The 27771-nt window shown below is 38.7% G+C and overlaps 1 protein-coding gene across 5 annotated transcripts in view; it reads left to right on the forward strand.

Moving 5' to 3' along the window:
• NELL2 (neural EGFL like 2) overlaps window positions 1-27771 on the forward strand; it is a 420543-nt gene that overhangs the window by 277640 nt on the left and 115132 nt on the right. For all 5 annotated transcript variants that reach the window (XM_059185586.1, XM_059185588.1, XM_059185589.1 and 2 more), the window contains 2 exons: window positions 16959-17081; window positions 20118-20213. In XM_059185586.1, the coding sequence (XP_059041569.1) occupies window positions 16959-17081; window positions 20118-20213 (219 nt within the window). The remainder of the gene's footprint in view (window positions 1-16958; window positions 17082-20117; window positions 20214-27771) is intronic.

The raw sequence follows: 27771 nt of genomic DNA on the forward strand, positions 1-27771 counted from the left end.
GAATTTCTGAAAAGTTGGAAGTCAGCATGGGCATTCCCCCTCTTTCATGTTTGTTTCTTACAATCAAAGGCTATTGGGCCAGAAGTATAACTAAGAACCAGTTCTGCTGCTTATTAACTGTGACCTTGAGTAACTCATCTGACCTTGAGCCTCAGTTTCTTCATGTGGTCAATAAAATACTTGTGAAGGGTGCACAATCTCTAAGGTTCACTTTGCCTTTTACAATTTTGTTTCTCCTGGGAATGAATTCTCTTTTAGGTGCCACAGTTAACACCAGTGAGCAAATTAGGGCCTCTGCCCTTGTGAAACTTACATTCTAATGAAGAGCACAGACTCTAAATACATAAGCAAACAATGCCATGGAGTAGAACAGATAGTGTTGTGAAGAAGGAGTCCAGGTAAGAAGGGGGTGCGAGGCAGAGCCTCTCTGAGGGGGCGCCCTCTGAGCAGAGACCTACAAAAAATAGGCCAGTGGAACATGAAAGTAGGTGGGTGGTGGGTTAATAGCATCTCAAGAGGAGGGCCAACAAAGTGTGGTGACTGTTCAGGGGACAGAGACTGTTTAGGACCCACATTGGCTGGGAGGGGGTGAGAGGTAGAGAACGGCTTCCCTGGGACACACTGTGGCCAGAGCAAAGACTGTAAGTTGCGTCCAGAATATGATGAGAATCAGGGAAGGGTTGAGAGCAAGAGGATATCGTGGTCATTTTAAGTTTTGGAAAAAATCATTCAGCCTGCTGTATGAAATAAAGGCCAGATGTGGGTATATTTGCAATTTAACAGAGTACTCTCAAATATATTGGTATTTGTGTGGCCACTTAGAAATGTCATGGAATTTTAAACTTATACTTTGTAGAGATACTAGGGAAGATTAATGATTACAAATGAGGTTCTTCTGATATCATTTTTTCTCTTAAATATTACCTTTGAGTTCCATTTTACCTTAGATAATAGAGAATTGACAGGAATAATTTCATCAAAGGAAAAATGCTAACTTCATTTGTGCTGGCAAACTTGAGTTTTTGAACCCAATTCAGGAAAGACTGTGAGGTATGGTAATGTGTTGCTGGGTGTGATTAAACACAGGATAGTGAATAATTTTCTAGGTATTTTTGTCTAGAATCATTGAAGGGGAATAGAGAGAGGAGAGTTCAGGAGTATAAATCAAGTTAGACCTGAAGAAAGCCTTTTGTTACAAGTATTCAGCATTCAGGCCAGGGGCTTCTTACAACATTCTAGATGGAGTTTTCTCTTCTGTTGGTAGATCATGCCAAACTGACTTATTTTTTATGCCTGAAAACATTCAATCAATGAACACGGAAGGAGCATTAATTTCTAGTCAAGCACTGCCAAGCACTCGGGGTATAGCAAGGGTATGTGCAGAAAGCATGGTGGTGATACTACGTCTGACTAGAGAGCTAGCAATCTCCTTTCAAAGCTGTATTTGCACTTCAAATACACATTCTATCTTGACTTAGATGTGTAGGGATGGCTAGGGAGTTGATTGGTGCCAATGATGGCAGGGCTGATTCTAACTGTTCTTTGTTATGTCAGCTAGAATATAAAAACAAAACACATCTTCCTTGTCATCAAGGAGATCATAACCTAGAAACAAAGAGTGGTAAATAAATAGCTGCAATCCAGGGTGTTCGGTGGTATGATGGAGGGAAGCACAGCATGCCAAGAAACCAGGTGAGGCAAAGATGCTGAGCCGTGAAAGTGATGAGGTAGCAAAGGGAATGGGAATTTAAAGAAAGAGGACAAATCAATCTCTGTGCTCCTTTCTGTCCCCCAAATAAATATATGATTAACATTAGTATTGAAGTTTTCCTAACATTTAGTAATTCAGGAATGAATATATACATATATGTGTATCTGAATGATTTATGTTTTCTCTTCTAGAGAAGTCTGTGTCTCAAAGGTTTCCAATCACGATACCATCATTCTGTTCTTTTCTAGCTCTGGGACTTTTAAGAATGGTCATGTCCCACTTCCCAAATACTCATTTGACTGTGTGTCTTAGTCTGTTGCAGCTGTAACAAAATACCATAGAGTGGGTGGCTTAAAAAACAAACATTTGCTTCCTCCTAGTTCTGGAGGCAAGTCCAAGATGAAGGTGCTGGCAAAATTGTTGTTTGGTGACAGCCCACTTCCTGGTTCCCAGATGACTGCCTTCTCTTATGTCCTCACATGGTGGAAGGGGTGAAGGAGCTCTCTGAGGTCTCTTTTGTAAGAGCACTCATCCCATTCACGAGGTTTCCATGACTAGTCATCTCCCAAAGGCTCCATCCCCCTAATACCATCATACTGGGGGTTAGACTTCAACATGTGAGCTTTGGGAAGACACAAATATTAGGTCTTCATTGAGTTTATCATGTCTTGGAGTAGAATGGGCTGCAGATGGAGAATTCGGAGTCAGGTGAGAAGACAGAGAAGCAGAACTGATCAGCAGAGAAGTAGTCATCCTTAACTCGGTCAGTCTGCCACAGAGGCCCAGGATACTACTGGCGCCAGCAGCTCGGTCGCGGCAAATATTTCCATTTTACCCCTTGCCATCTTCCTTTGTCCAACTTTATCTTAAAAGGACATCCTGAGTGAGTGAATGGGTTTTTATCATATGTGAGAAGATAAGTGGGACCTATTTAAATAACACGGAAAGCAGGAGCCTTTCAGTATGTTTCCGTGCCAGTTGTACCAGATCGAGGCCCCTGGAGAAGGGGCGGGAGGGAAGACAGCAGAGATGAGGGAGGTGCTGGGCATAATTAGAGGAGGGAAGAATGAGAGCCATGAGTACAAAGAGCCAATGTTTTCCCCAGAGCAGGACATTGCTGATTGTAATTAAAATACACACTTGCAGTCGGGAAGAAGATTATGAGTTACAATTTTTTAAAAACTTTTCATTGCTACTGTGAAGAATAAAAGAAAGTGGGCTGAGTAAATTGGAGAGGAGGGTCAGGAAAGCTTGCAGTTTGGAAGCAAGGGCAGAAGTCGAGATGTCAGAAGATGTATAGGAAAAAAGAGAAGGGAGGCTAAGGACAGGTAGGATCTGGATTCTTCCTCACTTGTTGCTGTGCTGCTGTTCCCTGAGCTATCCATCTTCCAGTCTTGAGGTCAAATTTCTACTGAGAGCCAGGCAGCAATCTGATCGGGCTCCCAGAGGACAAATAATAGGGATAAGGAGAAGGGAAGAGTTGTCACCTTGTTGAGGTGGGGTGCACACTACTCAGGGAAGGGGAATGATGACGGATTGGCAGATAAAAGTCTTTCTCCAATTCCTCTGAACACTTCCAGTGATTCCTGGGGCAAGAGCCCCCGTAGTGAGAAACAGAGAGAAAAGAATCACTGCATTTGAAGGAAACTCATCAAGGAAAAGTGAGTGATTCAGAATGAGGTTTAGAGTAAAGCCATTTCAAATTCTTGAAAAGAATATAACATAAAGAGAAGAGGCACTCTAACCATATTACCAGAAGAGAAAATCCTTTTGGATCTTAGAAAAGGCGGCTTTCTAAATGACAGAAAAAAGATTTTGCTATCCTCCTAAATTGGTTCCTGTCTCTCAAGAACTAAACAAAACACAGGTGTAAATGAGTCCCCATCTTGCTACCTAACATCTGTACATACCCAGTGCAAAGAAATGAGGTACAAACATACATGTACATGTACACACATACAATACTCTTATATGATATATTCATGCACACACATCTGTATGCATACCCATAAAGAGATACATTTATGTGTATTTTTTTAAAGATTTTGTTTATTTATTTGACGGAGAGATCCCAAGTAGGCAGAGAGGCAGGCAGAGAGAGAGGGGGAAGCAGGCTCCCTGCTGAGCAGAGAGCCCAATGTGGGGCTTGATCTCAGGACCCTGAGATCATGACCTGAGCTTAAGGCAGAGGCTTTAACCCACTGAGCCACTCAGGCGCCCTGTGTATTATTTTTTATGAGGAAACAACAGCTATAAATATCTTCAGGAAGAAGATTCTGCCTTATTTTTCTTATAACAATCACAACTCTAAGCATAGAACTTGACACATTTGTAATATCAGTAAGCATTATTGCAATTAGAAATATTAAAAGGTATTAGCTCTAAAATGTCAAAGATAATTAAATGCACTGTACACAGTATACACAGAAGTTTGAAATAGAAGTTCACAGAAGATGTCCGTATCTGATGTTTTATCAAGGTTATGGAAAAACAATATATATAATTGTTCCAACTAGAAAACAGTCTCCTGTCTTGTATTTTGCTGTGGTAGAGACTCCAATAATACGCTGTAAGAGATAGATATTTGTAATGAAGCTCATTTTAAAAGTTAAGCCACAGAGTGAAGAGGTTGATGGATTTTCTTTGTCCCATAGTCCCAACACTTTAAAATTGAGGAATCATTTTATTTTCTGTAAGATGAATTGTCAGTATCTGATCCAACTGTGGAAATCTTCTAAGATCACTTGAAACTGCAGTGGGAAGGCTGACTAGGTTGAAATACTGTGGTTGTTTTTCCTAGATAATTTTATATTTTATTTTATTATTTATTTATTTTATATTTTTAGAGAGAAAAAGAGGGGAATGGGGCATGGGAGAGGGCGAGAGAGAGAATCTTCAGCAGACCTCACACTCAACATGGCGCCCAACATGGGGTTCGATCTCACAATCCTGAGATCATGACCTGAGCTAAAATCAAGAGTCTTTGCTTAACCAAGTGAGCCATCCAGGCACCCCATTAATTTCATATTTTAAAAATTCCCTTTTTATATGCTATGTTGTTTTGAGAGTTCTGGTATAGTTTCTTAAATATACTCTTTAATCTTATTAGAGTTTCTTGTGGGTATTAAAGCAGAGCAGGCCTTAAGAGCTTTCAGTGAAAGAATAGATTACATGGTATTAGGTGGGGATGATTTTTTTTTTTCCAGCAGAAGTTTTTATTAGCTTAATGAACACCTTTCCTTTCTTTCCAATACATCTAAATAAATGGAAGAACATGCCTCTTCCCAAATTTAGGGGGAGCACTGACATGAGAACATAGGAGCAACAAGCTTGAACTTTTTCTTTGGTGAAGTTAAGTATCATGGTGTCTTAAGCCTTGCATAGGTACTGCTCTAAATGATAAATCCCGGACATGGTACACGGACTTGGGGTGGATACAATGTAAAATGTAAAATACTGCATGTGAAATACTCTGAGAAACTGAAAAGGTGTATGTATGTATGTATGTATGTATGTATTTATTTATTTATTTGGTAGATTGAAGCCCATTATTCACTCAGGTACTTTTAGCAAGTGCCCAAAATGTGTCAGGTGTTATGGCAAGAACTGGGGATTCAAAGATCTCTAATAAAAATTCTCTGTCTCAAGGAATATACTGACTAAGAGAGGATGGGCAAGAGCATGAGTAATCCCTGACCATGTGATAAGGCCTCGTCTGATAACTCATGAAACATCATTCCACGTGCTTTGCCTGCATCACCTCAGTTAGTCCTTGCAACTCCATGAAGAACATCATGCGACAATCCCTTATGTACAGTTCTGAACTCCAAAAACCAGACAGCTCTAGAAGTTGAATATTTATTTTTAAAATTCATTTGGAAGCAAAATTTAATCTGGTGGGATGCTATTTCTCATCTTTGTTTATCCAACGTGAAATGAATAGTCATACTTTCACTACAGAAATACTGGTTTGATTACTGAGTACTGTCCCAGATCCTGCTGGAGATTTTACTCACAAATCATTTTTAGGCCCATTTAACAGAGGAGGAAACTGATTTGGATTAAATTAAATGATTTGCCCAAGATGTGACAGCAAGTAAAAGGCAGAGCCAGGATTGATCAGAGGCAACCTGACTCCAAAGTCCAAACTCTTAAATATCGTGTATTTTAGCTTTCAAGTGCTATGAGGGAATTGAGCACAAGCTCTATGAAGCTCATCTAAGTTTTAAGGAAAGTTTTCTAAAGAAAGAGGCATTGTTCGGCTAGAGTGGGAGATGAGTAGGAGAGTTAGACAAAGAAAATGAGGAAAGGCTTTCTGGGCAAAAAGCAGGGACACTTGAAATATACAGCAATTGGCTGGTATGATACTTGGCCTTTAGTAGTGACTCAGTAAATGATATTTTAAAATGATGCAATGGGGGAGTTTTACGTGGTGCCCTTTGGTGAAGCAGTGTGTCATAATGGAAGTCTTGGTGAGTAGGCTGTGCCTTGAAGGCTGGTAAGAACAATGGTATAGCTCTGAAAAAATTAAGAGAGAACAGAGAACGGGGAAGAGAGAGAGAAGATCACATTTTATTTGAAAAGTCATTGTGATAATGGTTTGGAGATGGACAAAACAGGAGACAGTATTGTCATCATGAAGTTATGCAATATTCCAAAGGAAAAGGAAATATTTCGTGCCCAAATTTGGGCAACTGAAAAGCAGGGGGATGAGGAGAGGGGCGAGGAGTTTGGAAAGGAGAACAGCCAAGGAAGTAGAATCCTGATGAATTGGTCCCTGAATGTAGTGGGTGACAAGAGGGGAAGAGAAGTCTGTGGTGACCCCCAGGTTCCCGGTTGGGGAAAGAAGAAAGTCTTCAGGGTGGATTGAGCTACAGGTAATCTCCTGTCTCAACTCCCAACATCTGAGAATGTTCCTTCCTGATGACCTGGTAGTCTTCTGTGAAGTTATTGTTAGGGTTATGTGCTATGAGTGAAGGACTGAGGATGGGGCAGGCATTTGAAGAGAGAGCAGCATACCTGCTGAGGGCAGTAGAAGAGGAAGCAGACGTGCAAACTGTCACTATAGAGTATCTTGAATATTGTGCGTTAGCAAATCTCTAAATGTTTTGCATGTTTGATTGAGATACACTTTATAGTTACTGATTCCGTCTTTAACAAATATTCATTGGAGACCAGTTTGTGCCTGTCATTATGGGGATGTCAGGAGTCATTGACGAATGAGATCTAAGGTTTGCTATCTAGGTGGTTATCTGACAGTTTGGGGGTGGGGAGTATTTATTCAGTTGATTGTCAGCATCGATAGAGTAAATTCAATTTCCTAATACGACTTTGCTTTTATATTTTGACATCTATTTTTTTCTTACCCAAACCAAACCAGACCAGACCAAAATAAGAGCAAGAATAACGAAGTTCCTAAAAGTAAGAAACACTCTTCTCTATTCGTCTCACCACTCACTCCCAGATTTGAAACTTGTGTTATTTTCAAGGCCTTATTCTTGGTTGAAAAACTGATTTGCTGTGGTTCACCCATCAGTTCTATGTCGAAATTTACTCCTCTTCCACCATCGTTTTCTCCATTCTTCTTCAGGCCCGCTCCTCAACACAGTTTCATTCCACAAAAGCGTAGGGATAGGGATGAAGAAATTGAATAAGACAAGATTCCTGCCCAAAAGAATCGAGAACCTTATGATCTGGCGCCCGTTTCCTAATGATTCTTCCTGTAGGACTTCTATAGGCCGCACGCGTACATTGCTCAGCTGGGCGCTGGCCAGGGGATGAGCTCTCAGTTTTATTTGTTTTGCGCCCAGTCCCTTCCTCCTGCTCAGCATTGTGCAGACTCCTGTCTCAACTCCCAGGGATAATCCAATTCGGACTCAAAAGAAGAAGAATCAAAAGGAAGAAAGGACTGACAATGTTGGCTTGCTACCATAAGACACCCACTTAGTTAAGGAGACTGGGTCTCTTGTCCTCCACACACGGCTGTTCCTTTCCCTCCAAGTCAATGCCCATCTTACCATGCACTTTTCACTGTCCAGCTGAAGAGGCTTTGTATTGCCTGCCAGATGAAGTCATGTCGCATTCCTGACCCTCTCCACACGGATGGCTCCCTGTTCCCTTTCGGTCATCACCTGTGCCGGCTCGGCCTCTACAGGATCTGCCATGATCCATAAGCTTTTACCTGTTGCACCCATGTTCTCTCCATGTGGAATGCTTTCCTCCATCTTTCCCCTTTTCCTCTTAAAACCCTTCCCATCCTTCAAGACTCACTTGTTTGGCCTACTGCCTACATAAAACTTTCCTAGACCTCTCAGTCAATCCTCACCTCTCCCTCTTTAAGCCCCACAAGATCATTATTTATAAAGGTTGTAGCTTTTTAAAACACAGAAGGCAAATCCTGGCCTTGTCACTTCCTAGCTCCATGTTGTTGGGCAAGATACATATTTTCTCTAAGAAAGCGTTGTATTCCCATTTGTAGAACAGGAATAATAATAGTGCCTCCCAGGAAAGACTTCTGTGAAGACTGAAGGGGATAATGCGTATAAAATACTTAGTACTGTACTTGATAACATCTAGTAAGTGCCTAATAATCAGCAAATGTCATTAATGTTACCCGTATTATTGTTTTCTCTCTTAAAGCACTAAACGCTTTAGAGAATATATCATAGTCTTCTATTCATATCACCAATCCCGTGATAGATCAAAAGTTTCTTGAGGTCACGAATCCCAGTTCATGCCTCTTTGCGTTCTCCAGAGCACGCGCAAATCACGTGGAGAAGCTTCATAAATGTGTTGAAAGAAAGAATACAAATCAGCTGCTGACAGTTACAAGAATTTTGTTGCCCTACAATGTGTTTGGATAAAGAGTATTTCATGAAACTCCAGAAAAAGCAAAGCAGGTTTTTTGCTGTAAAATCAGAATTTGGATTACCTTGCAAAATTCTATAAAGATAGAGGGGAAATTTGAGTGTGCTTTGGTTGTTAAAATGCTTGATCAAATAAGGCTGAGGAAGAGAGACTGAGCATACCAGTGAAAGGACTAGAAGAAAATAAACCAAGCATGTCAGAGGAAAGTAGTCTGAACAAATTCCTAGTTGCCAAACAAAATGAAGAATAACAAGAAGTCAGTATTGAATTGGTGTGGTCAGTGAACGGGAAACTTGAGCAGTGAATACAAAATACTTGGCTGTTAAAAATGCATTTTAGTGGGTTTGCTGCCAATGTGGGCATTGAATAGGGTTAAAGTATAATTTCTTGTAGTCCCTTTAATAGTGTTAAAATTAGGTTTCAGTTAAAATGACATTGTGGTATATTTTCCTCTGTAATGTAAAGTGAATAAGGTAATCGTAAGAAACAAAATGAATAGCTTTTGGTAAGTATGATAGCAGGCATTTTTTTCTCCCTTGATGTAACCATTGAGAGTAGTACATTTTAAAAATCAAAGACATGTCCCAAATGCATTTGATTTCAGAAACGATTATGAAAAGAGAAAGCTGTGTGAGACATCTGCATTTTCTCACAGAATTGAAATAGAGAAGAAAGGACATTATTTAGCTAATAAAGGCAAAAGAAACTTTCCCACTGAAGTACATAATAAGATGAGAAAGTAACTAATATTTATCAAGTGACTATTATTTGCCAGGGTCTTTACATCCATCACAGAAGTTTACTCTTTACAACAGTTTTCTAATCCAGGTCTTAATCTCTTCATTTTAAACTTAGAAAGACTGGCTTACTTTCTCAAGTAGTTCAATGAGAACTGGGAGAAAATGGCATAAAAAATCAAGCTTGTATGTGTAGGAGCTCCTGGGTAGCTCTGTCGGACGGTTAAGTGTCAGACTTTGGCTCAGGTCATGATCTCTGGGTCCTGGGATCCGCCTGGAGTAGGACACCATGCACAGTGGGGAGTCTGCTTCTCCCTCTCCTCCTTCCTCTGCCCCTCCTCTGGCACATGAACACTCACTCCCACTCTATCTCTCTCAAATAAATAAAATCTTAAAAAAAAAAAAAAAAATCAAGCCTGTCTAGAAAACTTCCGTATCACACTGCCTCTCTGCTATTGCTCATTAAAATAGTACATAATTTTCTCATTTTTTTCTCCTTTGTCCTTTATATTTAGTTATGGTCCCAGTACAGAACAGTTGATGGAGGACATTTTAAACCATTCGGTGAATTGTAGCAATGCCCCAAGAGTCAGTAGTCATTAGGACGTGCATGTTTTGATTGCAGGGTTATGTATTGCTGGTGACAGTGGACACAATTTCTTCATAAACCAGACCACTAAACATCGAGGGCAAGGAAGGAGGGTGAGGAAGGAGTTTCAGTACTTTTTGATAGACCCCCAAACCCTCTATCACTTGTTGAATTGTAATGCAGAACATTCTTGAAATTCAGTTTGTGCTCATCTTGAAAACTCCATAGAATAATTATTGTGTGACTAAAGTAAGGAGCTCTGGACAAGTCCAAAGAGTTGTTTAGTTGGATAGATAGAAATGGCTTGTTTCATCTGAGGACTCAAAGTGTTGCCATTCTTTTTTTTTTTTTTTTTTTAAAGAATTTATTTATATATTTGAGAGATAGAAAGCAGGAGCAGAGAGGGCAGCAGAGGGAGAGGGAGAAGCAGTCTCCCCACTGAGCAGGAGCCCGATGCGGGGCTGGATCCCAGGACCCTGGGATCATGACCTGAGCCAGAGGCAGATGCTTAAGTGACTGAGCCACCTAGGTCCCCCTTGCCATTCTTTTCAGAGTAAAATAAGAGTTCTCAGTATTGCAGACCCATGGCCTATCTTGTTCTGATGGCCTTCACCGGCTGGTATGGGTAACTATATACTTACTTTGGTGGGAATAGGTATGAATGAAACTCAGGGGTGGATTTCCACAACCTTATTGATATCTTACGGATAGCAATCCAATCTACAGAAATATAAGAGGGCAATGACTAAGCAGCTCTAAATTTTTGAGATAAATCATCCTTCTAAACAAATAGTTTGATAGTCTTATTTAACAGCTCCTCAAGAATAATTACACTTTTGCGGGCTTTCTTGCTCCAAGATTTATTCAGGCTTAAGCCTGAGGGAACTTGTTTCCGGTTTCTAATAAGCAGATAATAGTTAAGACCTGAGGTAGGTTGTCACTACATTTACAGCCATATCCTGCCACATTCAAAGAGAGAATTTACTCTTACTCGTTGTAAATTTATATTATAGTAAACACTTGGGTTGGGGAAAGTGAAGAAGATTTCTTTGTGGCACTTACACCTGTATGTTAATGATAGCTGCTGTTTTCCCAACATTTCTGAATTTGGGCAGGAGAGTAGAAGATGCAGCATAGACAATATAATTCTTGGGACTGAAAAGAAATCCCTCAGAGGAAAAGAAAGATTCTCCAAGGATAGTGAAGGTATATTATAATCCATTACCTGAAGAGCAGAATCTAGAGTAGAAAGATGGCAGAGAATCTACTATACTGCTTGGTGGGGGGGTGTGTGGAGCAGAATTTACCAGAAGCAGTGGGCTTTCTTATCACGACCTGGCCAGGTGTCAGAAGAGAAGACCCTTGGATACTGGGAGTGTCTGTTTGCCAAACTGCATTAATGTTGATCTTCCAGAGATTTTTCAGTTGGGGGAATGGGTGCTTGAGTATAAGTTCTCTGAGATGGTCACTTTGTTTTACAAACATTTGTATTTGACTGTATTCATATCTTCTTTTTCTTTTAAAAACTCTCAGTCTTGTGAAAATATAGATTTTAGTATGAACAGAAAGTACCTCAGTGCTTTGCCCTAAAGAGTTCTATAATTTTAATAGTGCACCTAAAGTCCTAAGAATACTAGATATTAGGGGTGCCAGGGGTGGCTCAGTTGGTTAAGCATCTGCCTTCAGCTCAGGTCGTGATCCCAGGGTTTTGAGTTCGAGTTCCACGTCCAGCTCCCTGCTCACACAGCTCTTTGGGGATTCTGCTTCTCCTATGCCTTATGCTGCTCCCCTTGCTTGTGCTCTCTCTCTGTCAAATACATTTTAAAAATCTAAAAAAACAAAAACAAAAAAACACTAGATAATACAAAAGAGAGAGAGAACTTCCTAATTTTGAAGCAATGGAGGACTCCACATATGACAAGAAGACATTAAATGACTGTAAGCATTAAAACCCAAAACCTTTGGGCAATTACAAAGAAAAACACTGGGATTAAAAAAAAATAGATTGAGGGAAAAACAAACATTAAATATGTCAGGCAGCCCGACTGCCTGGCAATCAATAAGCTAGGTTTTGGAGTCAGATGTGATTCACAGCTCTACTTCTTAGTAGCTGTGTGATCTCAGGCAAGCTACTTGACCTCTCTACAAGCCTAGTTTAATTTTTTTTTTTTTTTTTGCAAATTATAAGATTCCCCATTAATATGAGAATTAAATGAGATAGTATGCATGCAGTAAGTAGTAAACACTGAATTACAGCTATGGTTATTAAATCATTCAGGATCATTCACATGTGTGTAAGAGGCTCAGTCAAGATTCCAAAAAGAAAAAAAGGAAGCAAAAGTACGTGAATGCTGTTTCATTTTGGAACCTGCACCTTCCCAACAGATGTCACAGTATCCACATCAAATGCTCCATTCTCCATGAAGTCATTCTTGAATTCCTATCTGTCCTAACAGAAATTATTTCTCCCGCTTTTGATCTCTACTTCTCTCTGTAAACAGAGATTTCTTCTTTACTTCATTATTTCTCATTACAAAGCCACGTTTTAAAAGCATTTGTGTTTTTGTCTTATCTCCCCAACTAAAACTGTAAGCTTTTTGAGGGAGTTACCACTTATAATCACAATTTTTATAATCACATTTTTAATTCCAAAAAAATTTGAATACACAGTAGACCTTGAAGAGAATTGTATGTAATTGAACTGAAGTGTAGATATATTTAAATTACTTTTCACTCCTATTTTCTGTAGTATTTGCATTTTGTATCAGTGAAATTCTTGAATAGAACATTTGCTATGTGTGTTGTATGTCTGTGTTGAAGTCATAGTAAGAAAAGCTATGTGAATTTTAATGTGGCCGTTTTGTCTTCAGATAGAACATTTATTCTGGAAACAGCTCAATATGAATACTAAATTTCAAGCTCAATTTAAGTCCAACTGTATGTAACTATGACCAATGACCTGTTAGGTATAGAGTCTTAAAATGATTTTAGAGACATTAAGCTACTCAGGTTAGGAGTTCATCAGTGAAACTGAAGTATTATTGTTCTATGTGACATTTGCATTTAGATAAATCCAAGTGTATATATTATCACTTTTTTTTTCTCTGTAGAGGAATTTGAATGTATTGACCCTTGTCACTGGTATGAAATCAGTTTTACAGAGTACATAAAGATGCATAGCAAATTATGGCACAAAAGACAGATCTTTGCCAGCTAGCAATATAAGATGATTGATTCTACATATAATGTATTGTGATGATTGACAACTACATTACTTTTGTTTAGTACTGTTGAGTGATGTTTTCTTCCTGCATGTTTATTTTTTCCATTTTATTTAAATTTAAAATGTACAGATACAACATGTGATCAATTTTGATTAAAATAACATATGCAATTCTTTTTAATGAAGAACATTTAGAGAGAGGAGTATTTGTTTACAATCCCAGCTTTTATCTGGACTGTCATGTCACATGAACAATGAAAATTTTAACTGAGAATGTGAAAATAGCATTGAGTCTTAGGACTGGATATTGTGAACATCAGATCTGAAATGTCTGCTTTTCAGTGTATATGAAATAACACTTGAAATTCTTTTACTACTACATCCTGCCATGCTCCTCTCAAACACTGCAACATAATATTGATTTAACCTTATCTTAATATTTCCCTCCTTATTTTATTTAATTTAACTTATTGTATGTTACAAATGTTAGAGAGAGTATTACAAAAGGAGAGGCTGACTGGTGGGTTGCTGGTAGAGTCCTTAGGGATATGTGAGTCAGGGAAAGGCTAAGAAGTTGATATTTGACCAAAACTGGACATAGAGCGGCAATAATTATCTATTTATTGAGATGACCTTATAGAATAGAATATTTTCTCCTTGCCTCATTCATATTCTGTTTTGTGGAGGGCTATCAAATTAAAGTTAATTCTTCTGTGAGACACAGGCATTTTTTTAAAAAGATTTTATTTATTTATTTGAGAGAGACAGAGCACAAGCTGTGCAGGGTAGGGTGGGCTGCAGAGGGAGAAACAGACTCTCCAGTGAGCAGGGAACCTGACATGGGGCTGGATCCCAGGACCTTGAGATCAGAACCTGAGCTTCACCTACTGAGCAGACAACGCACTGAGCCACCCAGGCACCTTGAGACATAGGCATTTTTAAAGACTTCCTCAGGTCACAGTTTACTGTTAGTCAATGGTTCTAAGTATAATCAACTTTTAAGGAGTGTGAAAAATTTTAAAGTGAGTGTAAAGGAATTAATATTTTCTGTTTTCGAGGTATGTCTTGCTACCTTAAATAATTTTTGAAATATCCCAAACAAAATACCACCACAGTAAAATTAGTTTAGAAAAACATTTTCAGTAGGCTTCTGTTTGTCATCTTGTCTACAACTAAACGAATTAGGATTGGTTTGAGTTAGAACAGCAGAGGAAGTATCCTGTAGTTTTCTTCCTTTGGTCATTTATTCATTTAATTATTTATTTAAGAAACATTCTTTGAATGCTGAAATAAAATACAAATAAAAACACAAAATTCTTGGGGTGCCTGGGTGGCTCAGTGGGTAAGGGCTCCATGATATCAGGGTCCTGGGATCGAGCCCCGCAGGCTCTCTGCTCAGCAGGGAGCCTGCTTCCCCCTCTCTCTCTGCCTGCCTCTCTGCCTACTTGTGATCTCTGTCTTCTCTCTCTGTCAAATAAATAAATAAAATCTTTTTTAAAAAATACAAAATTCTTGTCCAAAAATTAATGGTTCCTCGTAGGGCACAAAGATGGAGAATCAAGGAGAAATAGACATTTCTGATAAAATACAATAACAGAGCCTTATCTATGGTGGTAGGGAAAACAGCCAGCAGCCCCTAACTCTGCAGGAGGGGGCAAGAATGGTATTTGCACATAAAACAAGACTTTTCAGTGTGATCTTTAGAAGTGGTAAGGGTTTGCCTGGAGAGTACCCGGAGCAGGCACCCCAGGCACAGGGAACAGGAAGGTGTGTGCGGGTGTATTTCAAAACCTGAAAATTTTCTTTAGCCTCAAATTGCTCGGGAGCATGCTTACTCATTTCAGTGACCTCGAAGGTAAATGACAACAGGGGTAGCCAGATCCCAGGTTGTGTAATTAATTAAAGTGTGTGGGAATCATCATACTGGGGGCGAAGCTGCCTCCTGTTAGGCCCCTCCTCTACCCAGTGAGTTCCATCTAATTAAGAAGACAACCAAGGCAGGGATGAAAACAGCATCCAATCAATCAGCAGCTGTCTTTAAAGAGCCTACAGCTGTCCATATAGAGATTTATAGATTAACTGCAGCACTTTGAATTGCACTGGGAAGAAAATTGGCAGCAGGTGCAAACTTCAGAGTCTAGATTTATTTTGCTTCAGGCAGCCAGACCCAGAGGTAGGTAGACTGCCCATTCCTGGCCCTCTGAAATTTGGTAGTGGTCCAGTGGTAGCCCCAGTCAGGAGACCTATGTAAAATCCAGGTTCTTTCAAAGCTATTGTCGATGGGCATGAATTCAACAACAACTATGAAAGTTTCTGATACCAGATAATAAAGGTAGAATTTCCTACAGTTTGGGAATATTCAGCCAGGGATTTGGAGGATAAGATACCTATTTGTGCAGTCCTAAAACCTTAATGATTGAGAGCTCTCTTTCCTCTGAAAGACTATTGGGAATAATATCTAAGAATTTTATTACAGGGCTATAGTTCAAACTATTATAACTTTGCACTTATATATAACACAGGGCATAAAATGTTAATCTTTATTTGAAAAAAATATAGCATTGTATTTTAGCATTGAAATAAGTGATTTTAGTCTAATCTCAACATGCCCAAATCAATTTTTTTTCAAGTTATAAATATATTATTATTAAAATGTATTGTCTGGGGGAATGCATATATTGTCTAGAATATGGTGAGTTTGAAAAAGGAAAGCAAATATTTCTTTCTGCTTTGATGATTTATATCCTAGCAAATTAATAGCTCAATTAATTTAAGTATATTAAAATATATTTTTAATTTTAGGGCTAAGTAGTGTTTATATAAGAGACTAAGTGATTTTCCTGAACTAGTTTGTATACATTTCCTTACTTATGTTTCATTTCCTACTCATCTTGATTTTGATTTCAGATCTGTTTCCTTTCTATATGCACTGTATTTATTCCACATATTTACGTTTTTGCTGAACATGGAGCTAGAATTCTGATGTTACCTAATGCTCCTGTGAACTTGAACAGGCAACTTAAGCACTCGAGCCACTATTGACTCATTTTTAAAATGGTTATAATGATATTGGTTCTGCCTCTCTCACAGGGTGCTGGGACAGTCAGATGATTCAGTGTTTTCTAAAGTGTCAAGTTGCCCACAGTGAAAGGAAGTATCATACCGATTGTGTGTTTTAAAGTTTGGATTTGCACATATCATAAAAGCAAGTTGTCTTCTTTAAAAGAACTCTTGACACTTGATTTGCAGAAGGAGAGAGCTTCCTGCGGAGGTCAGAAAACTCCCCCAGTATAGTGTGTATATCTTCGAGTCTGGAAGTGTGGGTCCGGCTGACAACTGCACTCTACTAACTCCCAGAGCTTCAGCTCTATTTTTCTGCAGGCCGGGATTCATGAAGCAATACAATTTCACATCCTTTCCTAGCACCCTTTTCATGCTACACGATGAAGAGTTAGATAGCAGATTTATTTCATGAGAACAACTCCCCCAAATGTCAGCCACAGAGACTGTATAGAGCAGCTCAGCACCTCAGCCATCCACTTCTGAGAATGATCCACACTCTTGCCTCTCGTCGTCTTCCATTCCTTCCTCCTCTCGGTGGACCTTCTGTCCAAATCCTTTTGCATTCAAGGTTTGTGGCTACATAAACTATGTGTGTATTTCAAGAGGAGTATGCGATGCTTCAAAATAGGAGCCCTTCTTTAATGTATACTTTGTGGAAATCTCTGTTTGAAAGAAATACCATGCAATAACCGAGATTCAGGGACAGTTTAAAATGCCGTCTCTTTGAAAATCTATCTTTGAGTAACAAAATTGTATTTCTCATTCCAGAACATGATGAGTGTATCACAAATCAGCACAACTGTGACGAAAATGCTTTATGCTTCAATACTGTTGGAGGACACAACTGTGTTTGCAAACCAGGCTATACAGGGAATGGAACCACGTGCAAAGGTAAAAGGTCTAAATGCCAGTGGCTGGACTTTAAGGATAATACAGTGCATCTTCACCTGCCTCCCCTCTTCTCCTCACCGTCATCTCCCTTCTGAGTACTTCCCATCTCAGTCTTCCTCCTGGGTTATGTCAGTGTTTACATGGCCAAACTGTTCAATGACGTTGATGTAGCGTTCCTTGACCTCCACCACAGTGGTTTCTATCTCTGTTCTTGTCCAGCAGACCATACCCATAATCACACCTGGACACTTTTTGTTTTAAAAGATTTTATTTATTTATTTGATAGATATCACAAATAAGCAGAGAGGCAGGCAGAGAGAGAGAGAGAGAGAGAGAGAAAGAGAGGAGGGAAGCAAGTTCCCTGCTGAGCAGGGAGCCCGATATGGGGCTCGACCCCAGGACCCTGGGACCATGACCTGAGCTGAAGGCAGAGACTTTAACCCACTGAGCCACCCAGGCGCCCCACACCTGGACACTTTTGATTAGAACTGTTCCACCTTCAAAATCTCAAACATCAACTTTTTGTTGTTTTACCCCAAGTCCTTCTGCTTCCAGTTGGCCCACTCTGTTCTTTCCATGACTTGCTCTTCAGTTGTGCGAGTACATACAATTAACAGCATCACATCAGCTATAGAAGTAGCTGCATTCCTTTGATCCTCCGTTTTCTTCCAGGTTGCCAGTGTACTCCCAGGTTCAAATACTTGTGTGTGAATCTAAATGTGACAGCTGTGTTTGCTTGTTTGTTTGTTTGTTTGTTTTTTTGACAGTACAGTCAGCCCATTTTTTCTACCACCAAAGTCCACTGTGAAATATCTCTACTGGGGGTTGTCTGATAGTGTTTCTTCTCTTCTCTCTTTTGAGCTATTAAGTACTATTTAACTGAGAATATTGGGTCTCTACTTGTTGTGGTTTCCCATTTTTGCTGCTTTGTTAAGATCAATCAGTAACTCTTTTAAAAGTCCTATGGTGCCCAGATGTTCCTTTCATCCACATCGGTGGATGTTTTAGCTGTAATAAACTGCTATCCACTAATTTACTCTTTCACCGGTGCCCTCTGTTGCTTCATCAGGTAGGCTTAAGCTTACCTACTACTTCACAAAGGGAATAGAATTTCTATTTTAGAAACTCCACAAACTCCTGTAGGCTAAAATCCATATTCCTTATTAGGCCATATAGGTTTTTTTTAATGATTTGTATAAAAACTACCCACTTCTCAAATACATGTGCCCATTAGCCTGGAGTTGACTAAAATTATAATCTTCTATGACACTGTATATATAGGAGGTAGAAATAAGTACGGATGGCCCATGAGCAAGGGTCTTATGACCTAGTCTACAGTAATACAGTGGAGGTAGATAGCGATGGGCCAGAGGATTCCTCCGCTTTGGAAAAATCTATGGGGATCTTTAATTTAGAGCAGTGTGAACAGGCCTACTCACTTTAAGGTCTAAATCCCAGAGAAACTAGATTAATCCTGAGAAAAGCCAGATGTTTAAAGCCCATTCATGGTGTAACTGAACGCCTAGGACTACCTCAAAGCACCCAGATATACTGAAAATTGACAAAGGAGAGGGGTTAAGATTTCATTTGGGAGCCAAACTTCTCACTCTTATTTCTCTTTCACTCTGACTCCTAATTAAACATGAAGAATAAAGTTATAGCATAAGGAACTCTTGCAATCATGAGCAGATGCAGACAGGTAATTCTTAGCTTTGAAGGAAGGAGAACTTCCATGGATCCAAAATTTCTGCTAGAAGTTGAGCCTCTAGGTTGCCTGAATAAAGACTCTCTAGTTCATGTGTGTATTCCTGCTGGGAGTGTCAAAAGCTGAACGATAAGTGGTGTAGATGTAGGATCTGAATCATTGAGTCCTGTGCTGTGTCCTTGCACGGGATTTCCAAGAAGACACACACATGGTTTAGCAGATGGACCCTTTATTATTTATGAGGTTTACATTCTCAATCTCTTTGCAAATCCTTGGTGACTAGGTGCTCTTTTTTGTCTGGGAAGAAGACAGATTAGGACCCACAACCAAAGAAGCCAAATGTCCTCTTTGTGCCCTCTTCCTTTAACTCAGCACCAGAATCCCAGATGTCTCCATTTTACCACTCTGAGAAAGTACATCCTAACTAATGAGAGGAAGCGCGTGCCAGAAAACTAGAGAAAATGCTTTTACCCCAGTGCCTGGAACAAGCTGATCTAATTCATCCATTACAGACCTTGCCAGGCTGAAGGAGTGGCTTTGGAGCCTTATAGAACCAAGGAACAAGCTAAAGTGGAAACAGAAGCATCTAAGGGTGCTCAGGGTCACCCATCTTATTTTTCTCTCCTCTGAATTGGGCAACACTTCAAAAGGGCACCCTTGCAATGGCTCAGATCTTGGTTCCTTTTCCTACCCATAGACGAATTCACCTCACTCACAAACCGACTCTAATACAGCAGACTTTGCGATACCTTTGTCCTTAATTCTGGATCTTGACCTGTCCTCAGCAGAGGAATGCAAGGCTCTTTTCACTATAGCCAATTTTTGCCATTGGCTGGTTCATCACAGGGACTGATTTAGAACTTTGTGAAAGATGGGGCATTTCTCTAATACTCTGCACAATGTGTAGAATGATCAGAGACTCATAGGAGTCAATCATTTTCTATTTCCTTACCGAGTCTTTAGATGGTAGTTTGCTCCTTAAGAAAACTCTAGGATAGTTTCCGTTTTTCATTTCAAGCTAGACTATTACAGTGACATGCAACTCTAATTCTCATGTACTTCCTGTTGTGTGAGGTTACTGATTTTTGCTAAAAGAAAGCTTAGTGTTTTATTTTACAGGTGAAATATTTCTTTAATGTTGAAAAGAGTACTGCTTTACAAATTGGGTTGAAGTTTCTTACCTGCATGGAAAGTCTTAGAGGAATTTGAAATTATAATAACATATATAATTTGATGTCCACATCCCAAGGGAATAAAGAAAAGCTGGGTTTAGAGTAACTTGGACTACTTTCTTCTAAAATGCTGACATCATGTATCTGGATTATTTTTAGCATTTTGCAAGGACGGATGTAGGAACGGAGGAGCTTGTATTGCCGCTAATGTGTGTGCCTGCCCGCAAGGCTTCACTGGGCCCAGCTGTGAAACGGGTAAGAATATCATTCCATCTTCTAGAAAATGAATTTTTACGCCTGTGTATAAAGTAATCCATAAGGAAAATAATGTTTCAACTTTCAAGTGGGTCTCAAAGCATGGCACTATTAATAAGGGAGTGTTGAGAGGGAGGAGGTGGTACGTTTCAGTGTTGCACGCATATTCACTGGGCATTTCCCCAAAGTCATTCTATGGAGGTTTTGCAGCTTGTAACTAGGAGAATATTGGACCTTTTTAGAAAGATATGTGGGGTTGGCCAGGATTTTGTGACTTCATAATTCGTTTTACTTATTTGGAGCCTATTTTTCCCGGCATCTATATGACTATATTAAAGGATAGATTTCAAGTTTATGGCCAGATCACTTTCTAGGACCTACTACTTCCTGCCTCCACATTTGAGAAATGTAATAAGTTTTTGCCTGACTCATTTAATATTCATTCATTGTTGTTTACTTACAAAATATTTAAAGTTTTCTACTTTCTGATTATTCCTCATCCGAGTTCATTTTGAATTCATTCTTTCTGATGGATGCTAATACTAGAAACTAATATATACATGTATTATATATTATATAATATGTATAACTGCATAGTCTGTATATATATCTTATGAACCACAGTAAGATATTTTGTCAATTGAAAACACACCGTGAGAACATTGGCTCTTAAACTAAAATCATGTCGATAGTGGTTTTGGTTGCTTTAGGTTAAGTGGATTCTGATAGTAGATGACCTCAGGAAAGCCCATTATTGTCCCTAACAGAAAGCTGCTACTCCAGGGATGGGTGGTTGCCATCTTACATTACTTTCTATAAATCTCTGTGTAATAGATGTGCGTGTCCCGTCTACTTGCAGAGTAGTGTGGTTTAATAAAAACACTGATGGAAAAGAACATGAGACAGAAAATGTTCTGGACCACTTGAGAAGTAAAAATTTTCCTGAACTGGTCCTGTCACTGTGCACAGAAGGATACCTGCAGAGGGGTTTGCATCACTAAATTGTTTCTTTCTATACATACCTCTAAGTGATAATCCTAAAGCTTCAGGGACAATTGAGTTATGAAGGTCTCTAATAGAAAATGGATGGTGGCCATCTTTGATACGTAGGACTCTTTCTTAAAGGGATTATTTCCTAAATCAGGAGTTCCAAACTCACTGTGCATGTTACTCACACATGAGGCTTAACTTGTTAAAAATACAAATTTCTGGTAATTAACTACCATAGGATTTCCTAGGTCACAGTCAGGCATTTCTGGTCTTGTGCTTCTGCAATGTTTCTATCCCATGGTCTCCACCAGTACACTCGAACACACCAAGGTAGCTGACAGTCCTCCTGTATATCCACACGTGTGGTGACCATGTTTCCTGAATACAGTATTTGGTGCTGCTTCTGGTATAGAGTCTGGATACAGAAGTACTGGCTTTTTTCAGGACATTTCAATGGTGTGTAATTTTGAAGTAAATTTCTTTCCCAGAAAATCTGAGATGAATAATGGCCATGCCTAATTCTGCATATCATTCTTCCACTAGAAAAAAATATATATAATGTATGAGATTGTGAAAATCTGGAATGGGGTGAGATTGATTTGAGTAATGTAAAATTTAAAACTAAGGAGTTAAAAATAACCCAACAAAATATTTAACTTTTTCTAATTATCTTTGAACTTTCAATCTATATGAAGACAATCCTAGGCTTACTGTAAGTAGGTATCTACTTACAGTAAGGGCTTTGAGAAGGACAGAACTTTCAAGGGCTTTGAGAAGGACAGAACAGATGTAGATTCAAAATCTAGCCCTATCCTTTACATATTATGTGGCCTTGGGCAAGTTATATAACTTCTTAGTGTCTTGTACTATCTATACATCACCTACTCTTTGTAAGTCTCTTCCAAGATAGGTATCACCTCCATTTTTAAACAAAAATATTTGGGTTTAGAATGATTAATTTTGTTTTCTAAGGCCATAGATTAAATAGCTGAATACAAAGGTCTTTCTGCTCCCAAACCCAGGTTTTGGTTTTTGTTCTTGTTTTTTAATCTATATCAATGTTTTTCAAAGTTTCTTGTCATTCTAATGAGAGAGCAGAGAAAATGTCTTAACATAGGCCCATCCTGAAAAGGCTTACCACAATGGTAAATAAAATTTCTCCAAAAACTCATGTTTTTTCTCCAAAATTCATTCGTTTCTATTCCATAATATATGAAAACATTTAACTTACTACCATTGAGTTAAGTTGGTGCTGTAAGACATGGGGTCAGAATTTGTCTCTGCCTTCTAGAATCTCCTGGCCCAAGACCACATTGCACTATTTGAGAAGCAAGGTATTCCTAACTCCTTCCTGAGAAGTTGTAATGACAGTACTTGCCTCAAAGCATCTGTCCCAATCATTCCTCCAGGCCAGATCCTAACCCCTCACCTTCTAGCACCACCACTTTTTTTTTTTCCTTAAGATTTTATTTATTTATTTTACAGAGAGAGGGATCACAAGTAGGCAGAGAGTCAGGCAGAGAGAAAGAGGAGGAAGCAGGCTCCCTGCTGAGCAGAGAGCCCGATGCGGGACTCGATCCCAGGACCCTGAGATCATGACCTGAGCTGAAGGCAGCGGCCTAACCCATTGAGCCACCCAGGCGCCCAGCACCACCACTTTTGATGTAGTTATAAATAGAAGTTGTGCCCTTTAAAAAATATCTTTAGAGGAGAACACGAAATAATCTGTTCTCTCATTATTCAACAAACATTTATTTAGGACCTTTTATATGCTGAGCCCTGATCTAGAAATAGGGTATAGCAGTGAACAACACTGAGTTCTTAATCTGCATGGAAATTATGGCCTAGTTGAGTTAGAGGGTCTATAAATAGGAAAATAAATAAATACCTAAAATAGTATCAGGTAATAATAAGAGCTATAAAGAAAACTAAAGCAAATAGTGTAAAATTATTTTTATTAACCTATGGGCCTTACATATGAGGAGTATTGTTATTATTGGTATTTACTTCATTAATAAAACCAACTAATATCAACTTCTATATCAAGTCCTAAAATCTCAGTGATTAATACAAAAAGCATTTGCTTTGGGATTGGGCCTGCTTAAGCCAGGCCCCCCGCTATTGCCATTTGATAAGTTAAGTCATGCACAACACACAGCCTCTACTGCCACAGAGAAGAGGACCACAGAGAAAACATGGAGAATGCACCCCCACTGTCACTGCCTCAGACCAGAAATGACATGCATGTCCCTTCCTCTCACATACAGTTGGTAAGAGCTCACCCCATAGACTTGAGTGGTTTAGAAAATCTAGCTGAACTGAATGTGCAGGAAGATGAAACTGGTTTGTGACCATTATGCCAGTCTTTTGCCATATCTTCTATCTGCCATTGCTGGTACTATTTGAACAATTCAAACCATTTTCTCTATTGTCTTATCTACTCAGATGGAGGAACTGGGTTACTTCCTTTTCAGCTTCCGCCTTCTTTCCTTAACTGGTGGGGATCCTTAACTTGGAATTGTTGAACCTCTACAGGTCTCTGGATGAACTTTGGGAGTCCATGAATTCCATGAATATACATGTATACATACACATTCCTATAAAAAGAATTCAGAGCTTTTAAAGATGGCATACAGATTCTATAATTTCTAAATAGGTAAAACCACTGGAGAGAGAATCTTCCATGATTCATAAAGTAAACTACCTGCTCCTTTATTCTGTGGAAAGTGATCCAGATGCAAATATCCCACGTCTTCCAGTATGTTTCTTTGAGGACCTTAAATCTCAAGACCCCATACTGAACACATATCTCCACGACTTTTGGCATATCTCTTCTTCCTCTTCTGTTACCAAACCCTGGTTCTTAGTCTGTATTTCAGTGAGTGGCCTTCTCCACCAAGCTCTGTTGGCCAGTAAAAAATGAGTCACCTCCCTCTTATTTCCTTTCACCTCCCACCAAATCCTTTTGGTTCTGCTTACTAGGGTCCATTTCTTTCCTTTCTGGCTGGACTACAGTAACTCAGGGAGCTCAGGTGTATCTCTCTCCAGTCAGTTCTCCACAGAATATCTGAGCACAAATCTGACCATGTCATTCCGTACTGAAAATAAACGCTTAGCATCCCCCACTGACCTCACACTTCTTGACAGACCGATACGGCCCTTCAATATTTGTCCCCTGTTTCTCTGCCCAGCATTCGCCCTCTTGCCCCTCAGTCTCCTCACTTCTTTTATAGCCCAAGGTATTGAGTCTCTTGAGGATGAAACGTGTATCTTGTTCACTTTTGAATCTTTAAGACATTGGTAAATAAATAAAGAAATGAGTGGTCAGTTAAATGAGGAGGTAAAAGATGATATGATTGCATCATATTTGGTGGACTTTATTGAACATTAGTTTAAAGAGGCTTTCAGAGTCACCTGGTCCTAAACTCTCATATAGCAGATAAAGTAATTAAGGTACAGAAGGGTAAAGTAACTTTTGATAAGGTGTTTCATTATAGATAGTGATCTACAATTTAGAACTCAGGGCTTCTGATTTCTAGTCCAGTGTTTCCCTTTTTCTTCTTTTCCTGCCTCTTTCCCTCCCTCTCTCCCTTGTTTCCTTCCTTCCTTCCTTCCTTCCTTCCTTCCTTCCTTTCTTCCTTTTTTTCCTTCCTTCCTATGCCATGCTGTCTATTCAGGAATTTGTCTTACTACCATCTCTCACAAGGCCTGTGCTTTTTGTCATGTCCTCCCCTTCAACTGCCAAATAATCTTATTGTCTTTATCAGTGAAGACTGTGGCAGTTTTTCTCTCCGTAGGTAGCAAAAAAGCATCAGGACTGCTAAGATCTTGTAAGTTTAGGACTGGCCTAAATCTTGGACTGCTGGAGCTAGATGCTGCCTGATAGCTGAGAACGGAGACTAATTGCTGGCCCCAGTGGCCCTCTGTTGAGCCCTTAGAGTGGAATCACTGAGCATGAAGTAATAGGATCTACCAGTTTCTTGAAAGACAATCTTAATGTTCAAGACATTTACCAAGCCTTGTTACTTTATTGAGAAGGGCTCCCCTGAAGCTCCTGTCCCTAATTTATTGAGTCTGTTTCTGCATCATGCCTATCTTGCTGGAGTGGTTGAATCACCTTACCAACCTCACAAAGAGGCTGCTATGTGTATTTTCTTACTGAGCAAAATTAATTTTTCATGGTCTTCTTTTTTAGCCACTGTGTAAAATCACCCACATGGACAGCATAACTTCATTTTTAATTAAACATCCTAATATTCCATCAGGTGTTTAACTTGGATTTAGCAGGGCGATTATTTCCTGGATAACTCGATAAAATATATTCAAAATCTCTATGCTGAGGTTTCACAGCTTTCTCATTGCCATACGTATTTCTTACCCAATCGCTAACCCTCAGCAAACATGAGTCTGATGACCTCATTAGCATGCAAAGCTGTCTCAAGTATACTAAAAGTAAATCTTTCAGTCGTGATTTACAGCACAACTCGAAAAGATATGACAGTCCCCTATAAGTAACTGCCGACTTAAATCAAATTAAAATGTTTATAACTGGGGAAAAGTTGGTATCGAATGGCAGTGCTAAAAAAGATAGGCTGTAATGTCAAAGCAGAGGAGCTCAGACAGTTTGGTGATAAATAGCTTTTTTTTTTTTTTCTGTGTGTAAAATAATGGGTTTCTTAGCCACAGATCAAAACATGAGATGAGATTTTAATTATTTTTAGTGAGTAGTTAAATGAATATAAATTCAAGTTGCATTCCTAAGTGTTTGCGTAGCTTTTTAATAATATCTGTGGTTTCAAAAAGGTAAAATTAAGTATGAGGCATATATGAATGTTGCTTTATTTCAAAGGTAACTACAGATTGATCGAGGTTGATTGATTTTAAAAAGTCTCCATTATTACTATTCGAGTGTAGGTAGTAAAAATCCTTTATTTAATTTATAGTAACAAAGTTATTTTGTTAGTAGTATGTACAGTTAGCATTTATTATGAATGTCAAATGCTATTATATTTCCTGATATGGTTAAATTAGCATATTTTTCACCATTAAAGGAAGACATTATTTAATCTCATGAACATGTAGCTTTCCTTTAAAGGCATATTTTTCAGAAGTTTTCATCGTTTCATAGCATTTTACATAAAAAGAACAAAACTCAGAAACAAGAGAAAATTCAAACATTTCTGGCATAGCATACCTTTCTCTCTTTTTTTTTTTTTACCAAAATGACTCAGAGCAAAATTCCATTACCAAAATATCTATCTTTTTGAGGGAGAAGAGAATTTTAGTAAGACTTTTGAGACTATAATATAGTTAGTAATGGAAAAAAAAAAAAAAAAACTTTAGATACCTTTTCTTTACCAGTGTGATTTTTTTTTAGTATTATTTTGAATTTATTTTGTTCAAGCTGAACAAATACCAATTTTGTATATAAAAATTGTTCAGTATACTTTATTGTAATAAAGAAAACTCAGGATAAAGGCAGTTCAGCTTCTGATCCTTCAGTATCTATTGAAGTCACTTTTCCAGATTTGAATTTCTCAGGGAAGAGACAAGGCACAGCTGATCATTTAGTGGTTTTTATAATGTAGGATCCATACTCATGGAGGGATCCATTAATTTGCCTAAGGTAGAATCTCCCGTCATCCTTCGTGAATTGCTTCTGCTCTTTAAACTTGGTATTTAATGATAAAAGTGATTGAGTTACATTTGATGAATGAATGTGTCTTAATGAACTTCAGATAAATTGGGGATTTAGGTCTCCATGTGACTTTTTCTTGTTATAAAATTTTTAAAAAAAGAAACCAAAGAACTCTCACAGAAGGCTTTTTGACCATACGTTGCATATGAGTTAACTTGGATACTTAAGATACAGCTTCTCTTTATGTAAGTGATCCTTAACCTTCTTTAAAATAGCCCTTTAATTAATATTATGCCAAACCCTGGTCTTCCTTGAAGCATTTAACATAGTGGTCAAGAACATTAAAAATTGGATCGTAGGGGAAGGGCGGGAATAATTAAAGAAGAAAAAATCAGAGAGGGAGACAAACCATAAAAGACTTAATCTCTGGAAACAAACTGAGGGTTGCTTGGGGGGAGGATAGGGTGGCTGGGTGCTGGACATTGGAGAGGGTATATGCTATGGTGAGTGCTGTGAATTCTGTGACTGATGAATCACAGATCTGTACCCCTGAAACAAATAGTACGTTATGTGTTAACTTAAAAAAAAAAATTTTTTTTAAATTGAAACCAGAAGGACATCCATCAGCCTAAGTCCTAGCTCTGCTGATGACTGCCTGTGTGACCTTTTCTTTGTTATTTTGTTTTTCTGTGCCTTAATCTTCATATGTATGAAGTGAAGGATGATAATAATATCTACCTCATTGTTCTGTTCCAGAAATTAAATGAAATAATGTAAGCAAGACATATAGCATCATTCTGGAACATTATAAGTACTCAATAAATGATAACCGATATGGATGTATTATACATTTTAAGTAAAATGTTGGGTACAGAACTGTTTGAAGCTTTGACTCCCTTGAGTTAGCTGGAGATACCCTGAGTTATTACA

Source organism: Mustela lutreola, chromosome 8, assembly GCF_030435805.1.
Source record: "Mustela lutreola isolate mMusLut2 chromosome 8, mMusLut2.pri, whole genome shotgun sequence".
NCBI lineage: Eukaryota > Metazoa > Chordata > Mammalia > Carnivora > Mustelidae > Mustela > Mustela lutreola.